At 47.2% G+C, this 26,927-nt stretch overlaps 1 protein-coding gene across 1 annotated transcript in view; it reads left to right on the plus strand.

The window, feature by feature from the left end:
- Positions 1 to 26,927, plus strand: part of CACNA1E (calcium voltage-gated channel subunit alpha1 E) — a 439,591-nt gene that overhangs the window by 364,131 nt on the left and 48,533 nt on the right. Inside the window, exons 21-33 of the mRNA XM_004461851.3 lie at positions 16 to 666; positions 978 to 1,288; positions 3,252 to 3,411; positions 4,590 to 4,719; positions 5,479 to 5,538; positions 6,300 to 6,406; positions 16,926 to 16,937; positions 18,467 to 18,563; positions 21,895 to 22,055; positions 22,574 to 22,711; positions 23,592 to 23,793; positions 24,510 to 24,674; positions 25,338 to 25,448. Coding sequence (XP_004461908.2) covers positions 16 to 666; positions 978 to 1,288; positions 3,252 to 3,411; positions 4,590 to 4,719; positions 5,479 to 5,538; positions 6,300 to 6,406; positions 16,926 to 16,937; positions 18,467 to 18,563; positions 21,895 to 22,055; positions 22,574 to 22,711; positions 23,592 to 23,793; positions 24,510 to 24,674; positions 25,338 to 25,448 — 2,305 coding nt within the window. The remainder of the gene's footprint in view (positions 1 to 15; positions 667 to 977; positions 1,289 to 3,251; positions 3,412 to 4,589; positions 4,720 to 5,478; positions 5,539 to 6,299; positions 6,407 to 16,925; positions 16,938 to 18,466; positions 18,564 to 21,894; positions 22,056 to 22,573; positions 22,712 to 23,591; positions 23,794 to 24,509; positions 24,675 to 25,337; positions 25,449 to 26,927) is intronic.

The following is a 26,927-nucleotide window of genomic DNA, read 5'->3' on the forward strand; positions in this document are numbered from 1 at the left end:
CTTTCGCCTTTGCAGGAGGGAGCGGCGGCGCCGACACCACATGTCGGTGTGGGAGCAGCGTACCAGCCAGCTGCGCAGGCACATGCAGATGTCCAGCCAGGAGGCCCTCAACAAAGAGGAGGCCCCACCAATGAACCCCCTCAACCCCCTCAACCCCCTGAGCCCCCTTAACCCGCTCAATGCCCACCCCAGCCTCTACCGGAGAGCCCGGCCCATCGAAGGCCTGGGTCTGGGCCTGGGCCTGGAGAAGTGTGAGGAGGAGCGCATCAGCCGCGGGGGGTCCCTCAAGGGGGACGGAGGGGACCTGTCGAGCACCCTGGACAACCAGAGGAGTTCCCTGTCCCTGGGCAAGCGGGAGCCGCTGTGGCTGGCCCGGCCCTGCCATGGGAACTGTGACCCGACCCAGCAGGAGGCTGGGGGAGGAGAGACGGTGGTGACCTTCGAGGACCGGGCCAGGCACAGGCAGAGCCAGCGGCGCAGCCGGCACCGCCGCGTTAGGACAGAGGGCAAGGAGTCCGCCTCGGCCTCCCGGAGCAGGTCTGCCAGCCAGGAGCGGGCTCTAGATGAAGAGGTGCCCGCCGAGGGGGAGAAGGATCGGGAGCCCAGGGGCAGCCACGGGGGCAAGGAGGCAGCCATCCAAGAAGAGAGAACCCAGGATTTAAGGAGGTAAACTAAGGAGCGTCCTGGAGGCCCTGAGCATGAGCTGGCTTTACGAGATCTTTGATCTAAGCCCTTCTGGGCCCCCTGTTGAAAATGGGTCATTCAAGTCCACGTGGTGGGCGGATGGACTGGAACGAGGCAGTGGACACTGCCTGCAGGCCTTCGCTCCCCTCTGCCTGGTTGTGCGGGTGGTGAAGTGGGAGGCTGTGGAAGGTAGTGAACACTCTGTGGCCCCCTCACCTTTCCCTCTTGCCAGGCCATCTTGGAACAGCTTCTTAAGATCTGAGCACCAGTTCTCTTTTCCTCTGCCTTCACAGGACCAACAGTCTGATGGTGCCCAGAGGCTCTGGGCTGGCAGGAGCTGTGGATGAGGCTGACACCCCTCTAGTCCTGCCTCATCCAGAGCCAGAAGTGGGGAAGGGCGCAGTGCTGACAGAGCAGGAGCCGGAGGGCACCAGTGAGCAAGCCCTGCTGGGGGACGTGCAGCTCGACGTGGGCCGGGCCATCAGCCAGAGTGAGCCAGACCTCTCCTGCATCACGGCCAACACGGACAAGGCCACGGAGAGCACCAGCGTCACCGTGGCCATCCCTGACGTGGACCCCCTGGTGGATTCGACTGTGGTGCACAGTGAGCACACAGTCCCTGCCCCTCTCCCCCCTTGCTGCCCATCCCACAGGGCTGGGGACACTGGGCATCGGCGTCATTACGGTAAAGCGTCACTGAAAGCCCAGCCAGCTTTCTTCTTCTGCAGATACCAAAGAGTGGCAATTTGCAAGAAACCGTGAATTAGGATTTTCCTAATCTTAAATTTTGCCCATATAATTTCCGTAAACCTTTGGCTCCTGTGAATACACTAGAAGCTCTAAAGAGATCAAATTTGATTTTTTTTACCCAGTTATATATTCAGCTATTTTGATTTAATGTATGGATATTTGATAGCATTTGTCATGACCTCCAAGGTGCTCTACCATCTGGACAATTAGGGAGCCTCGGGTGTGGTGGAAGGAGCCTTGAGTGAGGTTGGCAGGAGGCTTCGCTTTGGTTCTGCCTCTGCCTGGTGACTGACCTCACAAAAACCTGAGTCTCTCGAGGCCTCAGTTTACCATCTATAAAGTGAGCACATTGATCTAGGTGACCTTGAGGCCTTTCCTGGGACTAACGGTTTATGATTCTATTATTCTTATCAACTCTTTTTCTCTCAGGAGCTTTTATTCACTTTCTCTCAATCCCAGTTCCCTCAGGCAACAGATTTTAATCTAAGAGACGTTGAAGGGAAAAACCAGGAAAAAAAAGCCCTTGACCTCCTACCCCATCCCTGCCCTCACCCCATACCCCACCGTGAACTAACCCCACACCCTGGCCTGCGCTAACCCCTCCCACTGCCCTGACCACTCCACTGTGACAACAGAGCTCTGCCTTTGCCCCTTTTCCTCCCTGACTTCTTCCATAGCTCTCTTTTCAAATGATAGTTAGTCCCTTCTTGCACTCCCTGTTTTTCTTCCTTCCACTGCCCCGTCTCTATTCCTTCACCTTCACTATACTCAAAACAACATTGTTTTAAAAAGTAAAACCTCCCATGTCCAGTCCTTTCTGGCATTGACCAGGACATGTCTTGGGGTCTCAGAGTTGGATCCTCTTTTGGTCCTGCTTTATTTTATATTCTAACTAATAAGTGTTTTAGATCCACTTTTGTGAGAAATAACCTTCTCTTCTCATTCTGTGGCTAGTCCATGGCCTTGGCCATAGGTAAGAGAGCGTTATCAAGAGGCTTTTAGAAGGTTCCTGATAGGTTATCCTTTAGAAGGTTTGGCCAGGGACAGAGCAGTAGAAGTTTGCTTGTACAAGGCTCCGGTGTTGAGTCATTCAGTGAGCAGAACAGTGGGACAAGTTAACATATCCTGGTGTCCTCAGCCTTGTGCTGACTTAACCGGCACTATGACTTGAATATAGGCACAGAGTGGGCCCTAGGGCTCTACTCTGGCCCCAGCTCCTTCATCCTCCAAATCCTGGAATGCAGTCATGGACCCATATTGACAGGAATATTGCATTTTCATTTCTTCATTCATCATGACTGAAAAAGGCCTAGCCAGAGAGCCAGCTGCAAACAGGAATGTTTTCTTTACATCTTCCGTGGCAGCTGACTACTTCATTGAAAGGATGGAGGAACCTATACTAGCTATATGACCTTAGGAAAGCTAATTATATTCCTTGGCCTTCAGTTTTCCCCTTGTGTATTGGGAATATTCATACATGTTGCTCAGGATATGTGAAAATTTCATAAGTAGATATAAAGAGAGAATCCAGTATAAACTCTAAACAATAAAACCATAGAAGGAGAAACATGATTATTATTTTTATGGCATAAAAGGCTATACCATATAAAATTAAGGAGAGGATGGGCATAAGAGGAGAAGAAGGGCTTCACTCAGGGCAGTCTGACAGTACTCACCCCCACTGTGTGCTGGGTACCTTGCAAGGTGCATCCCTCTAGCCTTGTCCCACCTGTCCGTCCTGTTCCCAGTTGAAAATAAAGGACACTATGCTCACATGTAGCAGGGTTTCTGAAGATTTGAATATGTTTCTCTTGCAGTTAGCAACAAAACCGATGGAGAAGCTAGTCCTCTGAAGGAGGCAGAGATCAAAGAGGATGAGGAAGAGGTAGAGAAGAAGAAGCAAAAGAAGGAAAAGCGTGAGACAGGCAAAGCCATGGTGCCCCACAGCTCCATGTTCATCTTTAGCACCACTAACCCGTAAGACATCCCGCATCCCCTCCCCTTCAGGGTCAGAGTAAACAGCCAGGGCTCGAGCCAGGGTGGGTGATGAGGAGAGAGCAGGGTGAGGCCCAGTCATCTTCCTGGACTTCCCCGGTGGGGTGGGGTAAGACTCCTGAACATCCAGGATGCCCACTAGGCAAGGTGGGTTATGGTCTTAAACTGCCACTGCCTTCTGTGTCCATAGCCAAGAGTGTCTTAAGACAGGATGCATGAGGAGTGTTGGTGGGTGGGGTTGGGGGAAGAAGGAGCTCTACTTGAGGTCGTGTCATTGAATATTCTAGTGGTGGACAGAGCCAGGAATGTGGAGCCCAGAATGCCCAGATCATCCATTGGCACTTAAGAGTATTGATCCTACTGCCCTATATGGGAATTCTGAAATGGGCTTGATCCTCAAAGCCGAGGTAGGGGTATGAAATGGGGTTGGCTTCAAAGAATCTGTAAGGTTAAAATTAAGAAAGATGTAACTTGGAAAAGGAAGCTGACTTCTGCCCTTGAAGTGATCAGATAGACATGTAGAGTAGCTTCTGAGGCCAGGATGGCAAGAAGGCTGTCAGATACCATGTGAGCAGGGCTCAGGCAAAGATCTGGAACCCAGTTTAAGATATGTCGGGCATCCAAAAACTAGAACATAATTATTTAGAGGACGTAGTTCCTAAAAAAAAAAAAAAAAAAGAAAAAATGTAATTCCTTTAATCACAATATTTGGGGCCCATGGCAAACCTGTTTCAGCTGTCATCTGTAATCTTAGAACCAAGGTCTATGTTTATATGTTCTCCAGTTCTTTATAATTCCCTTGGTGTTCCCAGTTCCCTTGGAGTGGGAGAATAGACACAGATACATTGGAGTGTCTCCTCAAGTTTGTTAGTCTGATGCTGGCTGCTACCCATGGCTCAGACATGCTTGCAGATAATTGTGTCTTGGCTTGCATGCTGTAGCCACTAACCAATCTGATTACCTTCCCCCACTGGGGCTTTAAATCAAGGGGCAGCCTGAGAAATTAAATTGTTTTCCCTGGCGGCTTCCTCTGGGGAGGGCCTGGCTGTCTGGAAGAGGCTGGCATGAGTGTGTGTTCTGGGGGAGGAGGGTGCTGAAGTAAGAGGGGTGGGACTGGGAGGAACGTGGGGCCAGCTCACCGGAGCTCACACAACCCACAGGATTCGGAGGGCCTGCCACTACATCGTGAACCTGCGCTACTTTGAGATGTGCATCCTCCTGGTGATCGCAGCCAGCAGCATTGCCCTGGCCGCCGAGGACCCTGTCTTGACCAACTCTGAACGCAACAAAGTGGGTGCCACTGATTAGTCTCCTTAGTACCTGGTACCCAGCCCATCCCGGCACCTCCACATCCCAGCAATGGAGGTGAACTGGGATGGGCAGGAGGAGAAGGCTGTTCCTGGGAAATAAGAAAGGTTTGAGAATTGTTCATCATCTTCCTTAGGGTGACGTATGAGTCATAACAAAGGACAGCCCCCTCCTGAGCTGCCCCACACAGCTTTATGCTGCCACAGCAGGCTGCACACCCAGAGCCAGCCAGGCTTTGAAGGGGTTTGCAACCAGCTGTGGGCTTGGATGTGGGGTCTCATATGGGGTGATGGGTTATGTGTGTGAAATTGGGGAGCTGCAGTGCTACCACAGAGAGTGGAAACCTCCTGGAGGTCCCAAGGAGTATGAGGAAATATGGGGGAGGTGGAGAAGAAGAGTTGGCAAGAACTCCAGACCCTGAGCCAGAACTGGAGGGAGAGGTTTGTGGGCCATTTCAGACTCAAGAATTTAAGTTCTAGACAAGGGAAAGGAAGGCCCAAGGGTCAGCCATGGGCCCTGTCATTCCAGTAGGTTCCATGCCCCTTTTCTCGATGCATTCATCCCCTCTCCAGTTAGGGGTTATAACCCCAAACCTTCATTCTGAGATAGGAATGAGTGGGGGGGAGGGGGTGGCATGCAGGGCTGCATGTGTCAGTGGCAAGGCGGGAGTGTGTGTGGAGCCTGGTGGCCACACGTGGTCCTCTTCCCCTCCCCTGCCCTATCACCATATGTGTCTTACAGGTCCTGAGGTATTTTGACTATGTTTTCACTGGCGTGTTCACCTTTGAGATGGTTATAAAGGTAAAAGCCTCTAGAGAAAACAGGGGCTCTGGGGCTTGGATGGGTCATCTCTCTACTCCTCTTAGTGTAGGGCCTTTCCCCAGTGCTGTCACCTCAGAAAGGCCTCTGCTGACTCCATCTCTGGCCTCAGAATCCTGGAGAAATCTATCTTGGCAAGACACAAGTGGCTGGAAATGTTTAGTGTGAGGCAGACCTGTGGCTGTAGCCACAGGAGGTGGCAGGTCTACTCCCAGGCAAGCAGTAGGAGGAGCAGACAGTCCTCCCCAGAGGACTTCCTAGTTGGAGCTTAGGTGAGTGCCAAGGCTAAGGGTTAGGTAGAGATGGTCTTCTAGGACTCCATCTAGTCCCAGCCACATTCACTCCCCTCCAGTCCATTCTCCACCCCCCTAACACCCTACATTTCTATCTTGTTCCTAGTCCCCATCTCACCATGGGTGTGCCACCCATCTGGGATTTTACCCATCTCTGCATTTGTGGGGCTGCTTGGTACTCTGAGCCACTAATGAATTGAGGAGTGTGGCAGGGTTCTGTGACTGTCAGGGTCCAGTTGAACCCGGGCAGATATGAGAAGGTACCTCAGTCCTCACAGTTATGTGGAGAGAGCCTGTTTGACCTCTCCTTCTCCTCATCTGGTCCCAGTATAGGTTTGTTCAGATAGTGGCAGTGGAGGGATTGCCATGATGAACCCAGAGCTCATGGCAAGCACTGTCCACACCTCCTGGGCTCACCTGGGGCTATTCACCTGCAACCTTCTCTTGCAGATGATAGATCAGGGCTTGATCCTGCAGGATGGGTCCTACTTCCGAGACCTGTGGAACATCCTGGACTTTGTGGTGGTGGTTGGAGCATTGGTGGCCTTTGCTTTGGCGTAAGTGGCCCTTTCTTTTCCTGTTCTATTTCCTTCCCTCCCCTCTTCCTGGAGACCCTGTGGCTGATTTGAAACCTTCTTTAGTGTCAGCCTGAGAAAGGATGCACTCAGAGTGGGGCCAAAGAGTGCTACCCTGGAGACCTGCTTCCAGGTACCCTCAGCAGAGCTAAGACCCTCACAGCTTCAGCTCACATTCCCTAAATGGTGGGACTGGGGAAGTGGGGGATAGTGGGTGGGGAGGAACATGGAAAATGGCTCAAAGGTCCTGGGATTTCATTTCTTGGTGAATAGCAAGCAGGGGCAGTCATTGACCATGTGGGTGGTATAGACCCAGGGATGGACTCAGAGACAGCTGATGTGGCCTTTCATTGCTTGATTCTGTCAAACAAAGGAGCAGGTTGGAAGAAAGCAGGGTGCAGTGGGTGGAACAAAGTTGGAGGTCACAGAACACTGGGCATGGGGAGCTCTTCTGTCCATGAATGAGCATGGACACCACCACCTCATTCTGAGGCCATAAGAACCATACCGATATGCTTCATCTCCAAAAGGAAAGACATCCCCAGCCTTCCTTGGTAAAACACTTAGGAAAACCATCTTTAACTGTTCAGATAACTCTAAGCCGTGTTCATTACATTTGGGGAATTTTTTTCTTCAAACATGATTCCAGTTCTAGCAGCTTTTTAGCCATGTTCTGACATTTTCTGTAGACTCTACCCCAAGGAGAGGGCTCTTCCAGTCCTCCATGGTATAGCTAGGAATAGGGATGCTGCCAGGGCCTTATCCTAATCAGGTGTCTGGAGTATTGCCCAGTAGGACAAAGGACGGCTTTTTGGGCACTGTCTGTACCTTGTTCTACTGCCAGAGTAGCTTCACCCTCTTCCCAGGTGGCATAGAATTCCCTGAACCATCCCGCCAGCTTCTCTGAGTACAAGTGGGAGCCAGGTCTTCAAAGCAAGGCTCTAGCTATACTACGTGATAGGGCAGAAGGAAATATTCAGGAGCTGCAGTCGTGGAGGGCTGCTGCAAAAGGAAAGGAATGAAGTATCTCTAGGTGCCCTGCCCAGGTCCAAGTGGTCAGAAAGGAATCATCCCATCCCTCCTTCTTTGCAAACACCATCGGCTTCCATCCTTCATCCATTCTGGCAGAGAAGGAGGTGGGATGAGAATTAAAAAGGAATTTGTCCTCAAGTGACCCAGGGTAGGGTGCTCTGACCATAGAAGAGATGAAAGGCCCTGGCTGTGCTAAGAGTCTAAGATCTTCCAGACCTGAAAGTGGAGTGTGTGTCCATTGTTGTCCAGCCAAGGGGGGTGGGAAGACCCTCCAAGGAGAACCAGGCTGAGGATGGCTTGTGGCCCTGAGCTAGGCTGGCGATGAGGACAACTCCAGTGTCCCTGTTTCCATGTGCTCTAATGCTAATCCCATTAGAGTTGTGCAGAATCACCTGTGTCCTTCACAAAAAGGAAGTCTCCCACTAGACATGAAATTGTACAAAAGCACCTGAACTCTGTATGGTTTCATACCTGGGTAGAAAGAAACTTCCTACCGAGGAGACTCCCTGCTCCTCTTCCGTCTTCCTGGAAAAGCAGCATTAAGTCTGCCTTTGTCCTAAATAGGCCCACATTTTTTGTTAGAGATAAATATTACCCATGGATTTTGAAAAGGTCAAGTTGCCTTCTCGTTTTATCAATTCATTTACATACATTAATTACCATATTGTTGTTCTCTCTAATGTCAATAAAACATATTGTTTCTGAAGAAATACAAAAAGAGGCGAGAGAAGCATGTAGGAAACAACCCACCCTGTCTTTAGGAAGAACAGAATTCTTGGGGGCGACAGGACAAGGAGGCAGAAAGCATGTGGATTTGGAGGCAGGCGGATCCTGGTGGGAATTCCAGCACCTCTACTTGCCGGCTGTGTGTCCTTGAGCAAGTTACTAGCCCTCTTAGCCTCCCTTTCTTCATCTCTGAAATGGAAACAAAATAATGAGCGTAAAGTGCTTACACGGGACCTAGCACAGTGAGCAACTGATACATGGAAATTTCCTTCCTCATCCTTCCATTCTTCCATCACATCATGAAATCTGAATATTGGAGCAAAGTATGGTTGAAGATGAACCCAGGCTGGTTTCCAAGATTCGGGTGTCTTACACACACACGTGCCCGCACATGCGTGCACGCACCTGTGCACTTAGTAACCGGGTAGGCATGTTGGTGGAGGGTGGGGGTGTGGGGAGAAGGGGCCCTTTAGAGGGGCCCCCTGTTTATGGTCCAGCTATCTTGCCTCAGATCCAGACCAGTGACAATGTGCTGTAGGGTTGTCATCTGTCTTGTTCTTTCTTTATGCCCCTTGAAACATGGCAGTGGTGGCTTTGGTACTGGTGGCAACGGGAAGCCTTAACAGCCCCGGAACCGAAGCCTCTCTGTTGGTCCTCAGACCAGGTACAGTTCAAGGGACACCAGGGATCCCCTGGTCCTGGGGTTCACGCTCGTATGATGGATCGAGAGCTTATGATCCATCATTTGCGTTTGGCAATGTCACTTCTTGAGATATTTTCTTCATTTCTGTCTGAAATGTAGATAGTTGTTGCTCATCCTTCTCCATCCACTCTCTTTTATGTTCACCCTCCCAGGCTTGCCATATACATTTCCCCTCCCCTTTCATCTGCTCATGAAATAGGCTCACACTCTACCCTCCTCAGTTCTCTGTCACCTTTGCTGAGGTCCAGGTAACGCTTTTTCTTGCTTATATCCCTGATTCTACTCTCTCCCATTCCTCGTGAAGGGCACCAGAGAATTCAGCTTTCCCATCACTTTGGTAGGGCCAGCAAGAGTTCTGCTTTCTGGCAGAGTGAGGGCCTGACCTGGGGCAGAGAGTGACAGGGAGTCCCTGAGCCTATGTCGCACCTCAGGGCTCGTGGTCTGGGGCTCAGGCCAGCAGGGAGTCAAATCCAGATTTGTCTGTGGCATTTCAAGTCTCCCCTCCTTGTGGTTACAACTTTTGTTGTCCGGATATATTTGCCCACTGTGAATGTTTACCATTCAGGTAACCTTACTTCTGTACTAGTGTTTTTCCTCCCTCCTTGAAATTGAACCTTGCCCTACGGGGCCTCCTAGGAAGACTGGTGCTCAGTCAATTTGAGCAATTTGGTTGCCATGGCAATCTTTCGTGGCTGGTAAGAAATCAGAGGTGACTTGAGCCCTACCTCCACCAATAGCAGCCAGAGCCCTCAGGACCCAGCCCAGCTCCTGAGAGCCAGAGCCCCTAACCAATGGGAGGGAATGACCTCTAGCTGAATTCTCAAAGAAAGCAACTTTGTTCACCATGTCCTTCTACCGCAGGCCTGCACAGAGGTGGCTGCACCTGCCATCATGTATGTTTTCTATAAGCATATATGTTTATGTAGTGGCTGAAGAGAAATCTCTGTTCTCTATAGCTGCATACATCACGTAAAGGGATTCTTTATAATGTAAACCTGACAAATTCTGTTTGGGAACTTTGTTGACTTTAGAGGAGGAGGGAAGGGGATTTATTTTGTAAGCATGGGTGTATCAGGGGTTAAGAAAATAAATGGAAAGACAGCCGTTATTGAAACTTTTCTGCTCTTCCCAGTGCACTTTTACATTATAAAGCATTTCTAAGATCACACAGGTTTCCCCCCTGAAGCCCAACACCTCCGCAGGGAGGTGGGTGGAGTTGGGCCGAGGCTGGGCACTGCTCTCCCTCATCCCATTGTCCTCACAACACCCCACTTTCTGGGCCATATGGAGACCCAGAGTGTTTGCCAACTATAAACATCCTGAGCTGTGCCTTTTCCTCTTTGAGATTTCAAGAAAAGTCTGGTGAGTGACTGGGTCTGTGAAACCTTTCTTTTATCTTTTTTCTTTCTTAAAAAGGGGGATTCTTCTGTTTTATCATTATTTTATTCTGAAGGACCAGAAACTGTTTTCTCCAGCTTCTTCACACCCTATTGCCATCACTTCTGCATCCTGGCCCCCTTGGTGGGAAGGCAGAGATGGATACAGCCTTGGCATTTCTGGGTATCAGCACTTCAGGCACATTTCTTCACTTCAGGGCACCCTTCACGGTCAGCTGCCTTGTAGGGTAGTCATAGGATCACCAGGCCAGCTTGTATGCAAGAGTCTTACAGGATGCTGCATGGTGAGGATGATGCTGTCTGGGTCCTCATGCTTTGTGTCTTTAGTGTTTAGTTAAGGGATTTGAGCAGGCAGGTGGACAGGGACAGGAGCTGGCAGAGGGTTGGAATATGTATGTGCATGTATGTGTAATATTACCCCTGCACTCAATCCAGGAACCTTACCCTCTCCATTTCCATTGCTCTACAACATGTTACTTGACTAACTCAAGTTGAATCAGAAGGTGAGAGATCCTGGATTGGGTTCTAAATAGTAAGCTCACAGCTTATAATTGCTTGTCAGTACAGATGGTTTAATAGAAAATAACTAGCAGTTCTCCTCCCACCTCCTCCCCCACCTTGGGACTTCCTCTGACCTGTGCCTCAGTTAGTCATGCAGGCTCTCTGGCAGCTGAATGCCAAGGCCTCCCATTGCCATTTGCCATTGTAGCAGGGCACGGGGTGAGGTCAGGACTCCTTGGCGCACGAGGGAGCTGGATCACAGCCACACTTGGCCTTTGGTTATTCAGTCCTTAGCCAGAAAGGAAAAACATGAGTCAGTCTGTCTCTTGATGCCAGAAGGCACCAGAGTTCTCACATTAGCTTTTATTACATCCTTTTCATTGAAGTGTGTCACTTTCCTGACACTTGACACTCTGCCCTAGTCTTGAAGATGGATGAGGTCCACTGAAAGCATTCAGAACTAGTAGAGCAGCAGAGCCTGTGGAATACACGGGCGCAGACAACAGAACATGCTACCTGGTTCTGGTTTTGTATTTGGGGTTTGTGTTTGTGAATGTGTGACTGTACACACATGAGAAAAGTGAATCTTCAGAACAGAAATGCTTGTACCTGCTCACACTCAGCAGATCATATAAACAATAGAACCAACACTTCACCACATACCTGGCTGTCCCTTGTTCCTTTTTTGTGCTATTTGCCTGTGTTCAAGGCAGATACCCTCAAGCCTCATGCTTTGCCTATAGGACTTCTTTCTTGACAGCCCCTGTTCTTCTAGAACATAAAAGGGAGTCTCCCAAAGAAAGCGCTGACTACACATTAATCTTGTAGGGAAACCAAAACAGCAAGAGTGGACAAAATCCTGCTTCAAGCAAAGAGGACCCATTTAGCACTGAACAGACAGGCCATTCCATTCTACTGCTCTGTGGAAGAGAATGAAGAATTATAGTTAAATCTAGCCATTAGGTAGCCCATTAACTGTGGATTTAGGACACTGGCTGAGAAGGAATTAGAAATCTCCAGCAGAGAGAAGGATGTTGTTCCATGAAACTCTAGCTTTGTCACCTCAAAAGTGACTTCATTTGACTTCGCTTCCAGGCATGGTCTCTAAGAAAATTAATGCCTTTGGGCTTTGGGAATACTCACTGCTGTATTATACCTTAGGTACCTTGAGAATGGGGTTTGGGAGGGAAAAGGGAGGCACCAAGTGGAAGCCACGATGAGAGAGTTTCTGAAAGAAAGAAGTTCCTAGTCTACCCACACTGGCTGTTAAGCTCAACGTGCATGTTTTTTGGTGAACACTGGGAGATGTGTTGTCTGTTGCATGTGAAATTGGTGCTGCTGAGCAACCCTCTATAGAATGTGCCTTTGGAGTCCTTTAGTGGAGTCAGTGGGTGTGAAAGCCCAGGTGTTTCTCTTTATCAGCAACACAAATGGTTGCTCTGAAATGGGATCTCAGCTTGTGGCCACAGAGCCGTGGAAAATGAAACGTTCCAATCAGGGAACAGAGTCCCAACCACATGGTAACCAGCAATTGGGCTAATGATCTACAGAACACACCCTGTACAGGAGCCGAACCTTCCTGAAGGGAAGAACCCAGTTATCTAGGGTTAGTGAAAACCCGTCACAGTGCCTTCTAGATTTAAAAGTGGATTTTGAGTAACTCAAGGTCAGGAGCCCTCATGATGAGACCCAGAAAAGTATCACCTCAAGTCATCTGAGTCACCTTCAGTCACCTCCCACCATAGAAGAATCGCCTAGCATTATGAATTAGTCTCCAGCCGGGGGAAGTAAATTGGCTGGACTTCAGCCGGCATCAAAGCCACTGATGTTCTAGTAAGTTCTAAGCCATTAATCCCCGTAAACTGAGTGATGGCCTGGTATGATGGATCTCTCCTCAACCCACAGCACCTTCTGTCTCTCCCGGAAGACAGATAAGAGCCAGGCAGGGAAGGACATTCCTAACCTTGCCGTCAGGGTGCTCTGCCTGTGACTTTTTCCTTCCCATGGACCCTCCAAGGATCAGATGGGTTAAGAGGAGAAGGATAGAGGGCATGATATTTGAGCTCAGAAGCTTCTGCCTTTCTTTGCTGTTTCCTTCTCTGGTTAAAATTCCCCAGTGCTTCCCATTTCAACTGGCAGTGTGAAATAGTAGATGAGAACATAGGCTACCAAGTCAGACAAACTTAGGTTTAAATCCAAGCCCAATAAATTATTAACTGTCTTAAATTCTCTGAAGCTTTGCTTCCTCATCTGTAAACAGAAATTAAAAATAACTATATTTTAGTCTTGTGAGAATTAAATAAGGCAGTGTTCAGTCTGTGGCCAGGTACTTAGTAGGTACGTAATAAATAGTAGTTATTATTGCCCACCAAATAGTATTCCAGATGTTCTGGCAAACCTTGAAGACTTCTCACCCTAAGACCCCTGGTCCTCCCACCTTGCACTCCAGCAAGCCTGGGGCACTGGCCAGGCCCCTAATGAAAGAGATTCCTTCCGATCCCTGTGCCATTTCCTCCTAAGTTTGTGGGGGAAGGTGCACTTAAAGGATGGAGGGGGGAAGTGGATGTGGCTCAACTGATAGAGTGTCCATTTACCATATGGGAGAGTCCAAGGCTCGATCCCCAGGGCCTCCTGACCTGTGTGGTGAGCTGGCCCACATGCAGAGCTGCCGTGCGCAATGAGTGCCATGCCCCACGTGCAAGGTGTGCAGCCCGCAAGGAGAGCCGCCCTGGGTGAAAAAGAAAAGAGCGCAGCCTGCCCAGGAGTGGTGCTGCACACACAAATAACACAACAAAAAAGAGACTCAGTTTCCTGGTGCCACCAAGAATGCAAGTGGACACAGAAGAACATGCAGCAAATGGACACAGAGAGCAGACAATGGGGCGGAGGGAAGGGAAGAAAAATAAATAAAAATAAATCTTAAAAAAAAAAGAAAGGATGAAGGACTCTTTAGAACCTGCTGTTCCCGCTCTGTCCCCATGGAAAGAGAGGCAACTCCCAGCAGAAATCAATTTGAGAGCATGCCCTTTGAGCAGAGGGGGAGCTGGGACCTGAAGAGCCAGATTACAGTGAATGATGAGTGATTACATATGAGAGATTTGGAGGACAACTTCACAATTGAGCTGGAAGATTCTCCTCTTTAACTGATGAGATGAGAGAAGAAACATGGCACTTTTTTGGAAACCAGCCAGGAACTCACCAAATAAGTAGGAAATAAATGGGTAATAGGTGGCCCAAGTGAGTCCTAATTAGAGTAAGACCAGTGCACACTAGTGTTTGGTATCAGCCACAGATTTTAGTATGAGAGTCAATTTTTAAACCTGATGAAATTTTACTAATTATCTAGGTAACAAGTCTAAAATTTTGAATTTAAAGATATTGAAATCTGGTTATACATTTAGTAGTATAGACTAGCAAAGTGTCTAATATATTTAAATGATTTCTAAAAAGCCTAGGAATTATTTCCAAAACGCTGTATCTCAATCTGCTTGAAGAGTTTGTCTTCCCCTACAATCTTTCTGATCATCATAATGTCTTAGACAACTCTTGTATGCGTGGATTTGGGAAAGGTGCTTTGGCCCAGTGCATGTTGAAATTATAATATAATTTAATTGATGGGGGCTAAATTGTTATGTTTTTCCTGACTCTGTGGCTTTGTTATCTCATACCCCTTTCATTTCAAATCAATCCTGAGCCTGTTTAATAAAACCAATGATGCAAACATAATTTTTTGCCATCATTCAAAATCATAGCCTTTCAGTGGTTTCTCTGCAGTAAGAGACCTGTTTGAAAGACATGTATATAATAACTAATCTTTATTTCACCTTTGGCCTGTGCCTGATTGCTGACCCAGTCTTAGGTCCGTGGAGTCAGAAAAGGACAAATAACCCCCTAGTACTTTGGCAGCTTACAATCAGCTCTTAAGCTCAGAGTGTACCATCAAGGAACCCCATTTTCCAAAACAAGAGAAACACACACACAATGGTCAGAAATCCCCCTTGTTCCATGACATGATAGTTTGCTAGGATAGGATTCTGGGAAAAACTAATTATAGAGAACAAATTCTACCCTTTGTCCAAGTGTGTGAGAGGAAAAAGAAATACTGGGTCTTCCTTCATAAGATCAATATCTGTGAGTATGGCCCATTCAGATGCTACTGGGATATAAAAGACTCTCTAGATTAAGGACCTGGGCTAAGCAGAAGGTTAAAGCTCAGAGTTTGTGAACCACATGTGGATTTCCTACCCTGTTATCTCATTTTAGGGATACAGAAGATTCTCCCTTGGTTTTTCCTTAAGACACCATTAGCCTGGGTAAACAAGGGTGACCTATGTATTTGTTTAGGTAAATTTTTCAATCCTATGAGTGTATTTTTCCAGTGGCACTAGCTTACTATTACACTTTTATTTGTTTGCTTATTTACTTAAGATCTATCCTTCCTGCTAGACTAGGTAAGTGCCAAGAGGTTAGGGACCTCAATTATTTTGCTCGCTATTGTATGTCCAGCACCTAGCACAGTGCCTGGCATATTAAAGGACTCCACAAACACTGTTACAAGAATGAAGGAAGATATAATTGGCTGATCTACAAGTACCCAGTCTTGTATGGGACTAGATCCTGTTATCACTCAAAGGAAGATATGATCTCTGCCCTCTGAGTACTTGGAGGTTATCTCATTAGGCATTTAAGATTTATAAGACCTTGGTTTTAATTCCCAAATCACCATTCAGTTGGCATTTATAGTGCAAATTAATATAACTTTGAATATGGGATGGTTTACTGAGTAAAATGGTCATTAGAGGTCTTTGCATGTGAGACATGGTGTTATAACATAGGCTTGTGGTGCATTTTAAAAAATTAAGAAAAGAAAGGGAAAAAAAATAACTTTCATAGCAACCATCACCTGTACCCCAGAGGACCTCTTAATCATTCACTGGGTTCCCCTTCCTACTCTCCAGCAACTAAGGACCAAAGCCCAAACTCTGGGCACTTCAACATAGAAACAACCCAGGATGGGGCGTCATTAGATAGCGGTTCACCTCTGGCACTGCAGCTGACTCACTTAGTGAGGTATTTTTTCTTGGGGCTTCAGTTTCCTCCACAGTTCAGTAGATTTGTAGGGTCTTTTTCAGCTCCAAAATCCTGTGAGCTGTTTGATCAACCCTTGAACCAATGCTTATTGATGCAGAGGCTGAGTGGTTAAGAGCAAGAGCTCCTTGCATCATATAGATTTGGGTTCAGGTCCCAGCTCCACCAGCCATACTAACCCTCATCTGTGAAATGGGCATAATAATACCTGCATCATAGGATTATTGGGAAGTTTCAATAAGAGTGTACTGAAAGTGCTTAGCACAGAGTCAAGCCCAGAATAAATATTCAAAAATATTCACTCTTATTATTTCTGTCTCAGAAATATTTATATGCTTATTCCTTTTTCTGGCTAAACCTCACCAATAGAGCTGGAATGATTTTTCTTTGGGTTGCATAGTAAATAGATCCTGATGGACAGTGGGTCATTTAGTTTACCATGTGGCATCCTTTTGTGTCACATGGTACCAGGGCGTAGACAGACAAACACCTCTCTTCTTATTTAAAGGTGACTTTATAGTTTTGCTCATCTGTAATTTGTGAGAAGCCAGAGTAGCCTTCTCAGAGTGGTCACATGTCCTTCCTTAAATGAACTCCTCCATAAGTATAAATACTCGACTGTGACTTGAGATGCCTTTCTCAAGAATACCATTTCAGGCCCAGAAGAAGATTAATTTCTCTAACCTGGTTTCGAATAAATTCCCTGGAAACAGAGTCTAAAGATCACTAAGGAAACGAAAGTGAAAGCCTACATTTAGGAAACTTCAATTAAACAAGGCTCCATGGAATACAGTGCAATCCCTGGGACGATATCTATAAGAGAGAGACTCACTAGGGCTTGCAAAGGGCCTTTGCCTGCACAGGTTGGAGAGGTGAGTTTGGAGCAAATGGTATACTGGCTTTTCCTTTCACAAAGTGTGGACCCTACGAGTGCCAAGGCTGTGGGCAGGTCCCCTGGGGCCTGTGCTTGTAAGCTTTTCTTTTTCTCCTCGAAGTTTTCTGACTGTCTGCCTTCTCTCCACCCTTGACTGCTTTCTGATTGGATCCTTCATAGGAACGCTTTGGGGTAAATAACTTCCATTTTTTTTAAGTAAAGTACCGGGGGTGGGGGAGTGGGTTGGAGGAGGGAGCATGTATGGTTGGGAGAGGAGGAGCTGGCTCATTGAGAAAGGAACTGTTAGTTGATAATGAGTGGTGAGTTTTCATTGATATCCAAGAGACCAAGCTGAGGAGCCACCAAGCCGCCTTGGGAAAGTGAGTGTTCCTACTGTTTTGGATATATTTAGTTTATGTATTGCCTCTTTTAGATAGGCAGCTAGCTGGACCAAATACAATAAAAGAGTTCATAAAATATACTAAAACCCCTGGGTGCAAAAGACCATATACAGTGATATTTGGGAATTGACTATCTTCAGATTTAGGGTTGAATAAAAGTGAGTTGTAGGCCATGGCCTGTAATCATTAAGAAAGACTTAAAATTAACATTGTGCAAAATCAGCATCCCTTGGATTACCTTAAATGCCTTCCTGCCCAGCCTTCTGTGAAGGAATAGATGGACCTGTATCTCCCTGCTGGGCAATGAGTGTGGTGGCAGGGAGGGTAGAGTAAAGAGCAGGTGGAATACTCCTAGTTGCCACCTGATGATCTGGTTCCCACTCCCTCCAATTGTTGATGTCATGGTAATTTTGGACCAACATGCAAAAAGAACCCAAGCTTGAGTTTGCCATGGAGGGTCTCATTTTCCACTGTCTGTGTGTTTTACGGTTTGCAGTTGTTTGAGTTGAAGGCAGAGCTCTCAGGAAATGAACAGCGAGGAAGGAGAAATGCAGGCTGATTTAGTCATCTTATTCCTGAAAATAAAGAGAAATGTATTTTCTCTATTTTGGAGCAAGCACTTCTAAGAGGCTGAATATGAATGGATATTAGCCACAGGGCAAGGGTAGAGGTGGCCAGGGGCTGCTCTCCACAGCTGGCACTAAGTGCAGAGGCTACCTGAAAGAGGAAGGGATTCTGTGGGAAGACCCAGCCACACAGGGATAATTGGGGTGCAAGCCCAAGTCCTGGCAAGAAGCCTGCCTGATCTGCTTCCTCTAGCGCTCCTCTACTGCCCTTCCTCGCCTTGCTTTCTCCCTGCACTAGTGAACCATGCAGAGGTGACAAAGGAAGTGCTTTCAGCTGTGGGGTCCTATTCAGCATACACCATTTGAGAGCCTGCTACTGGCAAAACCCAGCGCAGGTTACCAGTCAAGTTCCCGAGAATTTGCCAGTGCGGTAACGAGCAGCATTATACTGGCTGTTAGGGAGAGAAAGAGTTGGTTAGCGTGTATGTGCAGGGGTGGCTCTTGGGTGTGATGCATCCCTGTGCGTGCATGAGCATGCCTCTGTGGGCGTGTGCATGAGCGTATGTGTGCCTGGATACAGGCCAATAAGGGACTTGGGAATTTTCTTGAAGCATTCTTCTATGGAGTCTCCTTAAAGACGCAATCTATTCTCACCCCATTTCTGACTCCTCCTTGTCACAAGTGCAGTCATGGGACTACCGCTTTTTCTTCTCCCCCGTGTTCTCACGATGCCCTGGGCCCCTTCCCCCTGCAGGACCAACAAGGGCCGGGACATCAAGACCATCAAGTCTCTGCGGGTGCTCCGTGTTCTGAGGCCTTTAAAGACCATCAAGCGCCTGCCCAAGCTCAAGGTAACGTTTGCAGAGTTTCCCGTCTTCTCCCTAACCATGGCTGGCCTGCATTTGAGAATTCAGTCTGGAAATAATCCTTTTACGCACGTGAAGATGGAGGTTATTTTCGTCTGCCTGGGCTAAGGGTCTTAGTTTCAGAGGAAAATAACCAAAAGCCCAAGAAATCTGTATGGGGCTTTTGCCTCCTGAGTCCCCGGCCGGGCAGTCTGTGACCCCTTTGCTGTGGCTGTCCTACTGGAGGAGCCCTGCAGCTTTGCCGTGACACCTCCCGTGAGCTTAAGCTGGGCCCAGAACACCAACACTGCAGCAGGAGGAGCCTTCCGTCTGCGCTGTAGTCTGCACGCCAGGTCAGCCAGGTGCCTGGGACATTTCCTTTTCTCATCAACTTGCTTGAAAACAGAGAGTCCATTTTTAGCAGAAGCTGGGGCCAGGCCCTGAGCTTTAAGGTGCCTCTGTCCGGTGATCTCCCTGCTAACCCCAGTGGGCGTCACCCTCCATGGCCTTTCTGCCTGTCAGGTGTGGGGTTCTCTAGCATTCAAGTCACAGGTGCTGGCATGTTGACCTTGCCACCCCACAAACATGCACACGTGGCCTTACTGTTGTTCATGGAAGCTGGGGCTCCATGGCAGAAAACTTCCTCCACCCTGAATTCCTGTAACTGAGAGCCAGCCAGTGCCAGGGAGAGGTCCAGGTCTGCTGGCTCGCAGGCCCCTCCCGCCACTGCACAGGCCACACAGCCAGCTGAGCAAGCCTGGGTCCCAGCCCTGAGCTGCATCTTTCTGGTGCTACAACGGGATGCTTCCCAGAAGGCAGATTGAATCACCCACCTGCAACGTCACATGGAAAAGTGCAGCGCTTCTTGAGGCGTGGGTCCCAGACTCTGCATCAGGATCAGTGGGGATACTTTTTTTAAAGATTTTTATTTTTTCTCTATATACCACAGAACTTGTCATGTTAAGTGTACAATTCAGTGTCATTACATTTACAGTGCTGTGCCACCATCACCACCATCAATTACCAGAACTTTTCTTCACGCCCAACAGAAATGCTGTCCCCGTTAAGCAGTAACTTCCCATTTCCCCCTCCCCCCGCCCCTGGTAACCTCTATCCTACTTTCTGTCTCTACATCGTAGCTATTGCATGTAAGTAGACTCATGCGATAGCTATCCTCTCTCTGGCTTATTTTACCTTCAAGGTTCATCCATGTTGTTCCATGTATCAAAACTTCATTCTTTTTAAAGCCAATATTCCATTGTGTATATATACCATATTGTGTTTACCCACTCCTCTATGGATGGACATGTGAGTTGATTCCACCTTTTAGTCATAGAGAATAATGCCACTGTGAACACCAGTATCTATTTGAGTCCCTGCTTTCAATTCTTTGAGTACCTGGGTTGCTTCTTAAAATGCTGATTCCTAGGCCTACCCCAGCTAAGCAGAGTCAGCCTTCTTAACAGGCTCCCCCATCAACATGAAAAGATCCTGCTTGAGCGCCAGACTCTGCTCTGGGACTTGGGACCTATATGACCCAGGCAATTTACTTACAATTTTATCTTCTTTTAGCTGGAAAATGGAGATAACCTTATAACCCATACATTTGTGGTATACACAAAATGAGCTGACATGAGTGGTCCCTATAAGAAAACCCAACAATGCCTCTGGCATGTCTGGGCATGCCATGACTGCCTCAGAGGACAAAGGTGGGGGAGGGATCTTACAAATGGCACTGTCCTCTATTTTCCAATCAATCCCAGTTTCCACTGGCTCTCAGAATTACTAATATCCTCTAACCACCAACCCATCCTATACCGGTCTGGGAGCATTGCTTCCTTTAGCCCTCTGGCTCTGCAGAGAAGAAGGTGAATGAATAAGGATCCTCAAAGGCTGGGGACTGCAGGAGACTTACTTCTGAATGGCCCTGGGCTGGCTGAGTCGTGGCTTCCTCTTAGAGCCTGTGCCCTGGCCCACCCAGGGACTCCGTGCAGGGGAGACACGTTTGTGCTCCTAACGAAGTGGCCCCCGTGACCTTGCCGCAGCCTCTGGTGGTCTTTTACACAAGGCTGTTCATTATAATCCTCTCCACCAGGTAACAGGGCTTGGTGCGGTTCAGTGTCCATAAATACTCATTCCTTTCTGCTGGTCCTTCAACAGAATCTGGGTAGGATGCCGGGGGCTTAACCGTTGTTTGCAGCAGCCCAGGCTCCAGTGGTAGCATCTCCTCTGAGCTGTGTTCGAGTCCCGAGGAACTTACAGATGGCTTGATGAGATTAGTGCACAAGCTGGAGGAGGAGGCCCCAACCTTGGTTAATTCTGTTAAATGAGAAAGTGCCGGTTCCTCACTCTGCAGCTCAATAACCCGAGGGAAATGTAGGTGACTCTGTGATTCCAGCAGGCTGTGTGCCACTCTCATTCCCCTCAGTGTTGAACTAATTAAACCAGTGATGCTTCACCAACACTGTGGAGAAGCAAGTCACAAATGTGGCACTACTGTGGGGCTGGACTCTCCAGCAAGCTAAACCTAAAAACCTAGAAAATAACCTAAAAAGGGCTTAAAATGTGTCAAATTCCCATGTAACTCTTCACAGCTTAGGACCTGGGATGAAGGTCTCCAGAGATTCAAAACTGAAGTGTAAGTTCCTGATTCTGTCTGTCCAAGCCTCCCCTTTCCAAGAGAGGGAGGCGATCAGTCACTTCCCACATCACCTCTGGTAAATCTTCATCCCAAATAATTAAGTGCTTAACTTAATTGGAGCCAATGTATGAACTTATTATAAAAATGATTAAAAATGATAGCTCATTTATTCCCTTATCCTTCTAGAAAGCTAAGGATAAACAGTGTATTTTCAGAATACAAATCAAATCTAAGAACGTCACCAAATAGTTGTAAGGTAAGGGACAAGCTGTTTAACATCCCTGAACTTCTCTTTCCTCGGTTGTAAAATGAAGCAAATGGGTATAACTGATCTCCAAGCAAGCTCCCTTTCTGCTCTAAACATCTGCATTTCACACCAAGGGGAACATCCCTCTTGGGGTCCCACAAAGGACCCCCTCAGTTGCCTGATGTCCTCTAGTAGAGTCTCTATTGTTTGGTTTTATTTTCAGATTCAGAGCTTGTGTTTGTTTCCCTTCCCAGGTGGGGGGGGGTCTTGCAGCTGTGACCAGCTTGGAAGCCAGCTCTCAGTCCCCTGAGCGTCATCTCTTAGGGGGTGATACCTCCTGGGGCACTTCTCCATGGCTGGGTGGCAGTGGCACAGCCCCGCCCAGCTCTAGGCAAGCACGCAGGCCTGTTGCGGGGCCCCGCCCCAGGACTCTTGGCTTCTCTCCGCAGGCTGTCTTCGACTGCGTGGTAACCTCCTTAAAGAATGTCTTCAACATCCTCATCGTCTACAAGCTTTTCATGTTCATCTTCGCGGTCATTGCAGTTCAGCTCTTCAAAGGAAAGTTCTTCTATTGCACAGACAGTTCCAAGGACACAGAGAAGGAGTGCATGTGAGTGCTACTGGCACGTCCCATGCACGTTCTGTAAAGCATGTCCTGGTGAGGCCTACTGGACCCTCCCTGTATCTCCTCCTCCTCTCTCTTTCTTACCTATCTCCATTCCTATTTTAGGAGAACAAGAAAATAGGAAATCTGTTAACTTTCATTGAGACCTCTTTCGTGCCAGACACAGTACAAGGTGTTTTTCATTCAGATTATCATTTTAAATCCTTATAATTACCTTGTAAGATTGGTTTTATTTGAATATTACACATGGGAAAACTGAGGCTTAGAAAATTTGAGTTGCTCAAGGTTACACAGCTGAGTAGAAAAAGGATTAAGATTTGGTGCTGTATCTGTTGGGTGCCAAATCCCTTTTTTAATCCAAGATAATACCATGTGTTTATTAAAATTCCTTCTTCCTGGCATTAGTATGCTGGTCATTACTATATCACAGAATTGAAGTCTACAGGTTTTTTTTCTCTTCCATGAGCTATAGTGAAGAGGCCCTATTTTATCTCTGGTTTTAGAGGCAACTATGTAGATCATGAGAAAAACAAGATGGAGGTGAAGGGCCGGGAATGGAAGCGCCATGAATTCCACTATGACAACATTATCTGGGCCCTGCTGACTCTCTTCACCGTCTCCACAGGGGAAGGATGGCCTCAGTGAGTGATGGGGTCGAGTTGGCATGCTTGTGTGTGAGCTGTGAGAGGGCCACGTGGTTGCCTTAAGAAGCTGATTCAAGCTGAACAAAGCTAACCCTTTGCTATTGTTCCAGTAGAAGTAAGTGGTTGTGAGTGGGTGAGAAAGGCAGAGGAGAGAAAGAATGAAAATCCTTAAGGCAGAAATCGAGAGGGAGAAGACAAAGTCAGGGAAATATTTGAAACCCTTGATGTTTTAGCCCATAGTTGAGGAGTGGAGTGGAGCTATCTGACTTCTAGAGAACAGATGCGTTGTGAACAGCTCTCCATTCCTTAGAGGAGAACAAGAGGAGGGACGTTCCTGCAGACCAGTTTAGACAGATTTTCCTCTAGGCTGGCCCTGCACTGAGAACCTGATGATTAAGGTTTTAGGATGAGCTGTAAAAACTCGGAGGTACTACCTGTGATCACGCCTCTTATAAATAAGATAACAATGCCATTTTCTATACTGTTCATAGCTGAAGGCTAATTTTTTCAGAGGCTTGGAAATTACTAAGACTACTTTCTGGTGGCAGCATACTCTAATTGACAGCAAAACACCAATGGTAAACCAGGAGTCTATTGGTATTGGACATGACAGCCTCAACTATAAAATAATGTCACTCCAACTGCTTAGGAGTTGTAGGCATGGTGGAATAGGGGCTATAAAGAGCAGTGGATTGGATGCCAACTAAGTCTTCACCAACTCGGTTATGGATATCCAAAGTTAATGGAAGATATGCCAAGTCAGGATCATCAGATGGAAAAAATATAATAGGAGGCCTGTCTCCGAGTGAAGCCTTGAGTCAAAGCAGTTGCCAAGACTGCCATCAACCATTCGTGCCTCCTTCTTCTATCCTCACAGAGTTTTGCAGCACTCTGTAGATGTGACAGAGGAAGACCGAGGCCCAAGCCGCAGCAACCGCATGGAGATGTCCATCTTTTACGTCGTCTACTTCGTGGTCTTCCCTTTCTTCTTTGTCAATATCTTTGTGGCCCTCATCATCATCACCTTCCAGGAGCAAGGAGACAAGATGATGGAGGAGTGCAGCCTAGAGAAGAACGAGGTAACAAGAGGTGATCTGGAGTGTAGGACAGCAGGGGTTCCACAAAGGACCCTCAGACCAGCAGAGTTAGGAAGGAAGACTGAATTTTCTTGACTTTATTAAGAGAGAGAGAGAGGATGGGATATTATTTATTCAGTCATTAAATAAACATTTTTAGTACCTACTCTATCTAGGGCCCAGGTATAAGGTGCAGGGAACTAGAAGGTACATAAGATGTTTAATATACGGTCCATATCTTTAAGCAGCCTATTGTGTAGAGTGGGAGTCAAAGATGAGTGCTTTTCCAGCAAAAAGCATAGTTCTGGCACTGTAAGATTTTTTTTTCCAGAATTGTACTGAGCCAATAATTGTTGGGGATCATAAGAAAAATGCAAATAAAGTACTATGGGCATAGGTAAGGAGATAGATTTTTACTTCTGACTAAGAGCATCAGGGACAATTTTCTGTCTGAACGTCTTAGGCATATACTGTGTGAAAAATATTAATAATCACTAAGTCTTTGCACCACATGACAGAAAGCCCTCACCTCACCCCAGCTCTATGTGTTCATTTAAGGTGAAAAAACACCTAGAGTTTTGCCAAGATAATCCCTGATTGTCCAAGCTGTTCTACTTTTTTTCTCACACCATCCTCTTCTAATCATCTAATGGAGAGCACACCAGTGTGCAAGGTGTAGGGAATTTGAACTTGGACTAATAACCATAACTTTCCTGCAGAGGGCATGCATTGACTTCGCCATCAGTGCCAAACCGCTCACCCGCTACATGCCACAGAACAGGCACACCTTCCAGTACCGCGTCTGGCACTTCGTGGTGTCCCCGTCTTTTGAGTACACCATCATGGCCATGATCGCCTTGAACACTGTCGTGCTCATGATGAAGGTGAGTGGATGGAGATGGGGAGAGTGGAGCAGGCTGACTGCTTCCTCAGAGAGCAGCTGGGTGTGCCCCTGAGACACCGGAAATAGGCTCCACTTTACCCATCTGTGCCTCCTTACCTAGTTTTCCACCATGGAACCTCTTTCTGATCGTATTCAGTAGCCCCGCTCTGGGCCTCTTAGGGTCCAGTGAATCAAAATGCAGTGAAAAATACAGTAGCAGTCCAGCAGCTTCTGAGGCCTGAGGTGGTGATGGGACTCAGCTTCAGACAAGGGTAGAAAATGTCAGGGCACACAAAGAGCGGTCTGGTTCTGAAGGAGTGCTGGAACATTGAGAGATTTGATCCTGTTTAACACACCTGACCCTACTGAATGACTAAGTCGAAAATGTCTCTACCTTGCCCACCTCCATTCCTTTAGGAAGACTGGCTGTTTTGCTAATATGTATGGGTGGGCCATGGGAATGTTTTCTAGGTTTTATTTTGTTTTATGGTGCTATATAGGATATGAAGTTGCCCTCTCCAGCACACAGCACCCACCTCTCCTCCTGCACCACTCACGAGGGTCTCATAAGGGCAGGGATGACTGATGGCCAGCCTTCGTGCCATGTGCTGTGCCTCACCCGAGGGCTGTCATCTCCTCCTCTCCCCCTTCCTCTTCCTGGCAGTACTACTCTGCTCCCTGCACCTATGAACTGGCTCTGAAGTACCTGAATATTGCCTTCACCATGGTGTTTTCCCTGGAATGTGTCCTGAAGATCATCGCTTTTGGCTTCTTGGTATGTCACTGGCTCTCTGCTCGCACTGGGCCTGCCTTCACTTCCTTTGGGTATGTTCCTGGCTTTTGCGGTAAAGGGGTGGTTACTGCTCTTTCAGAAACAGTTCACACACCTGCCCACCTAATTGACTGCTCAGGAAACTGCTGCAGAGACAAGATGATGTATGAGGGTGTTAGGGGAACGGGCAAAAGGAGCAGAGCCACCGGCGCATGCTCATCTTGCCGTCAGCCCTGTTCCTTGTGAATTCTGTCAGCGGTCAGGGGTGACTGGGTTTTACTAGAGCTGCGATTTATGCATAGATAAGGCTGCAAACAAGGATTGCACTAAGAAACCTTGAGTGCTTACTTACTGGTAACACATGTAAGAATCCTGCAACTAAAATGGGACGATATCTGTCCCTCTTAGCCTCAAACATAACAGGTAATAGTTTACCTGTAATCTTTCTGTTAGTTACATGGAGGGTGTTCTCTGCAACAAAAAATAAATGTTTATTACATAAGATGACAAAAGCGAATGGCCTTTAATGTGTGTGTTTAGTTATGTGTATGTGGTGGTATTCTGGAATTCGATTTTGCAGGGTTGGGGTAAATTTTTCTGGCACGAGCCCTCCTTTTACTTCTCAACTCCTAATTATAATTGGTGATTCCTTGCATCTGTTCTCAATGGTGTTAGAAGTTTGCTTCAGTGTCCTATAAACAAAACAATCCCCCTGACATCCCCCACGACTTGCTTCAGCATGTTCATTGCAATCAGTGGTACAGATAAACCCACTTGACAGCTGTTTCACACTCATTTAGGATGCGAGCTACAATTTCAAATTATATGTATATATGGCTTTCCCCACAAGAAGAAAAACTTGGCTTATTATCTAAATAAGTGTTTGTCTGGTAGCAGCTTTCACAGGGATTCTGGGTTGGATTTGGTAATAGTGAACAGTGACTCTGGGGATTGCTTTTGGTCTCCTAATGGGTCTTTTAAGTCATTAATTGGATCATTTGGGGTGGAGAGTTGTCCCACTTCATGCAGGTGGCTGCATTGTTGCTTGCTTGACCCCCTTTGGAGTGTTTTGAGACTTGGGAAAATAAAAAAATACAAAGAAACTACTACCAACAAAGGTGCTTTTATAATACAGTCTAGCCCTGAGCAGGGTGAACTGAAAGAGAGGGAGAAGCTGGCACCACAAAAGGGCAAGTTTTTCTATGCTTCTTGTTTAGAACTTAAGTCCCCAATTACATGTCTAGTTGTGGTGACTGCTGAATACATACTTACAGGTTTAACTAGATGATTCGGCCCAAAGCCTGCCTCCTTACCCCCACATTTTCATTCAAGGTCTAGAAGCATTTTCATACTATAAAAGGCACCACCAGTCCCAAATAAGTCTTTACATTGACAGCACCTTAGGTTTCCAGAATGCCCCTATATGTTCTTTTTTGTCAGATCTTTTCAGTGACTCAATGAAGTAGGCATGGCAGGTGTCAT

This window comes from Dasypus novemcinctus, chromosome 13 (genome assembly GCF_030445035.2).
Source record: "Dasypus novemcinctus isolate mDasNov1 chromosome 13, mDasNov1.1.hap2, whole genome shotgun sequence".
Classification (NCBI taxonomy): domain Eukaryota; kingdom Metazoa; phylum Chordata; class Mammalia; order Cingulata; family Dasypodidae; genus Dasypus; species Dasypus novemcinctus.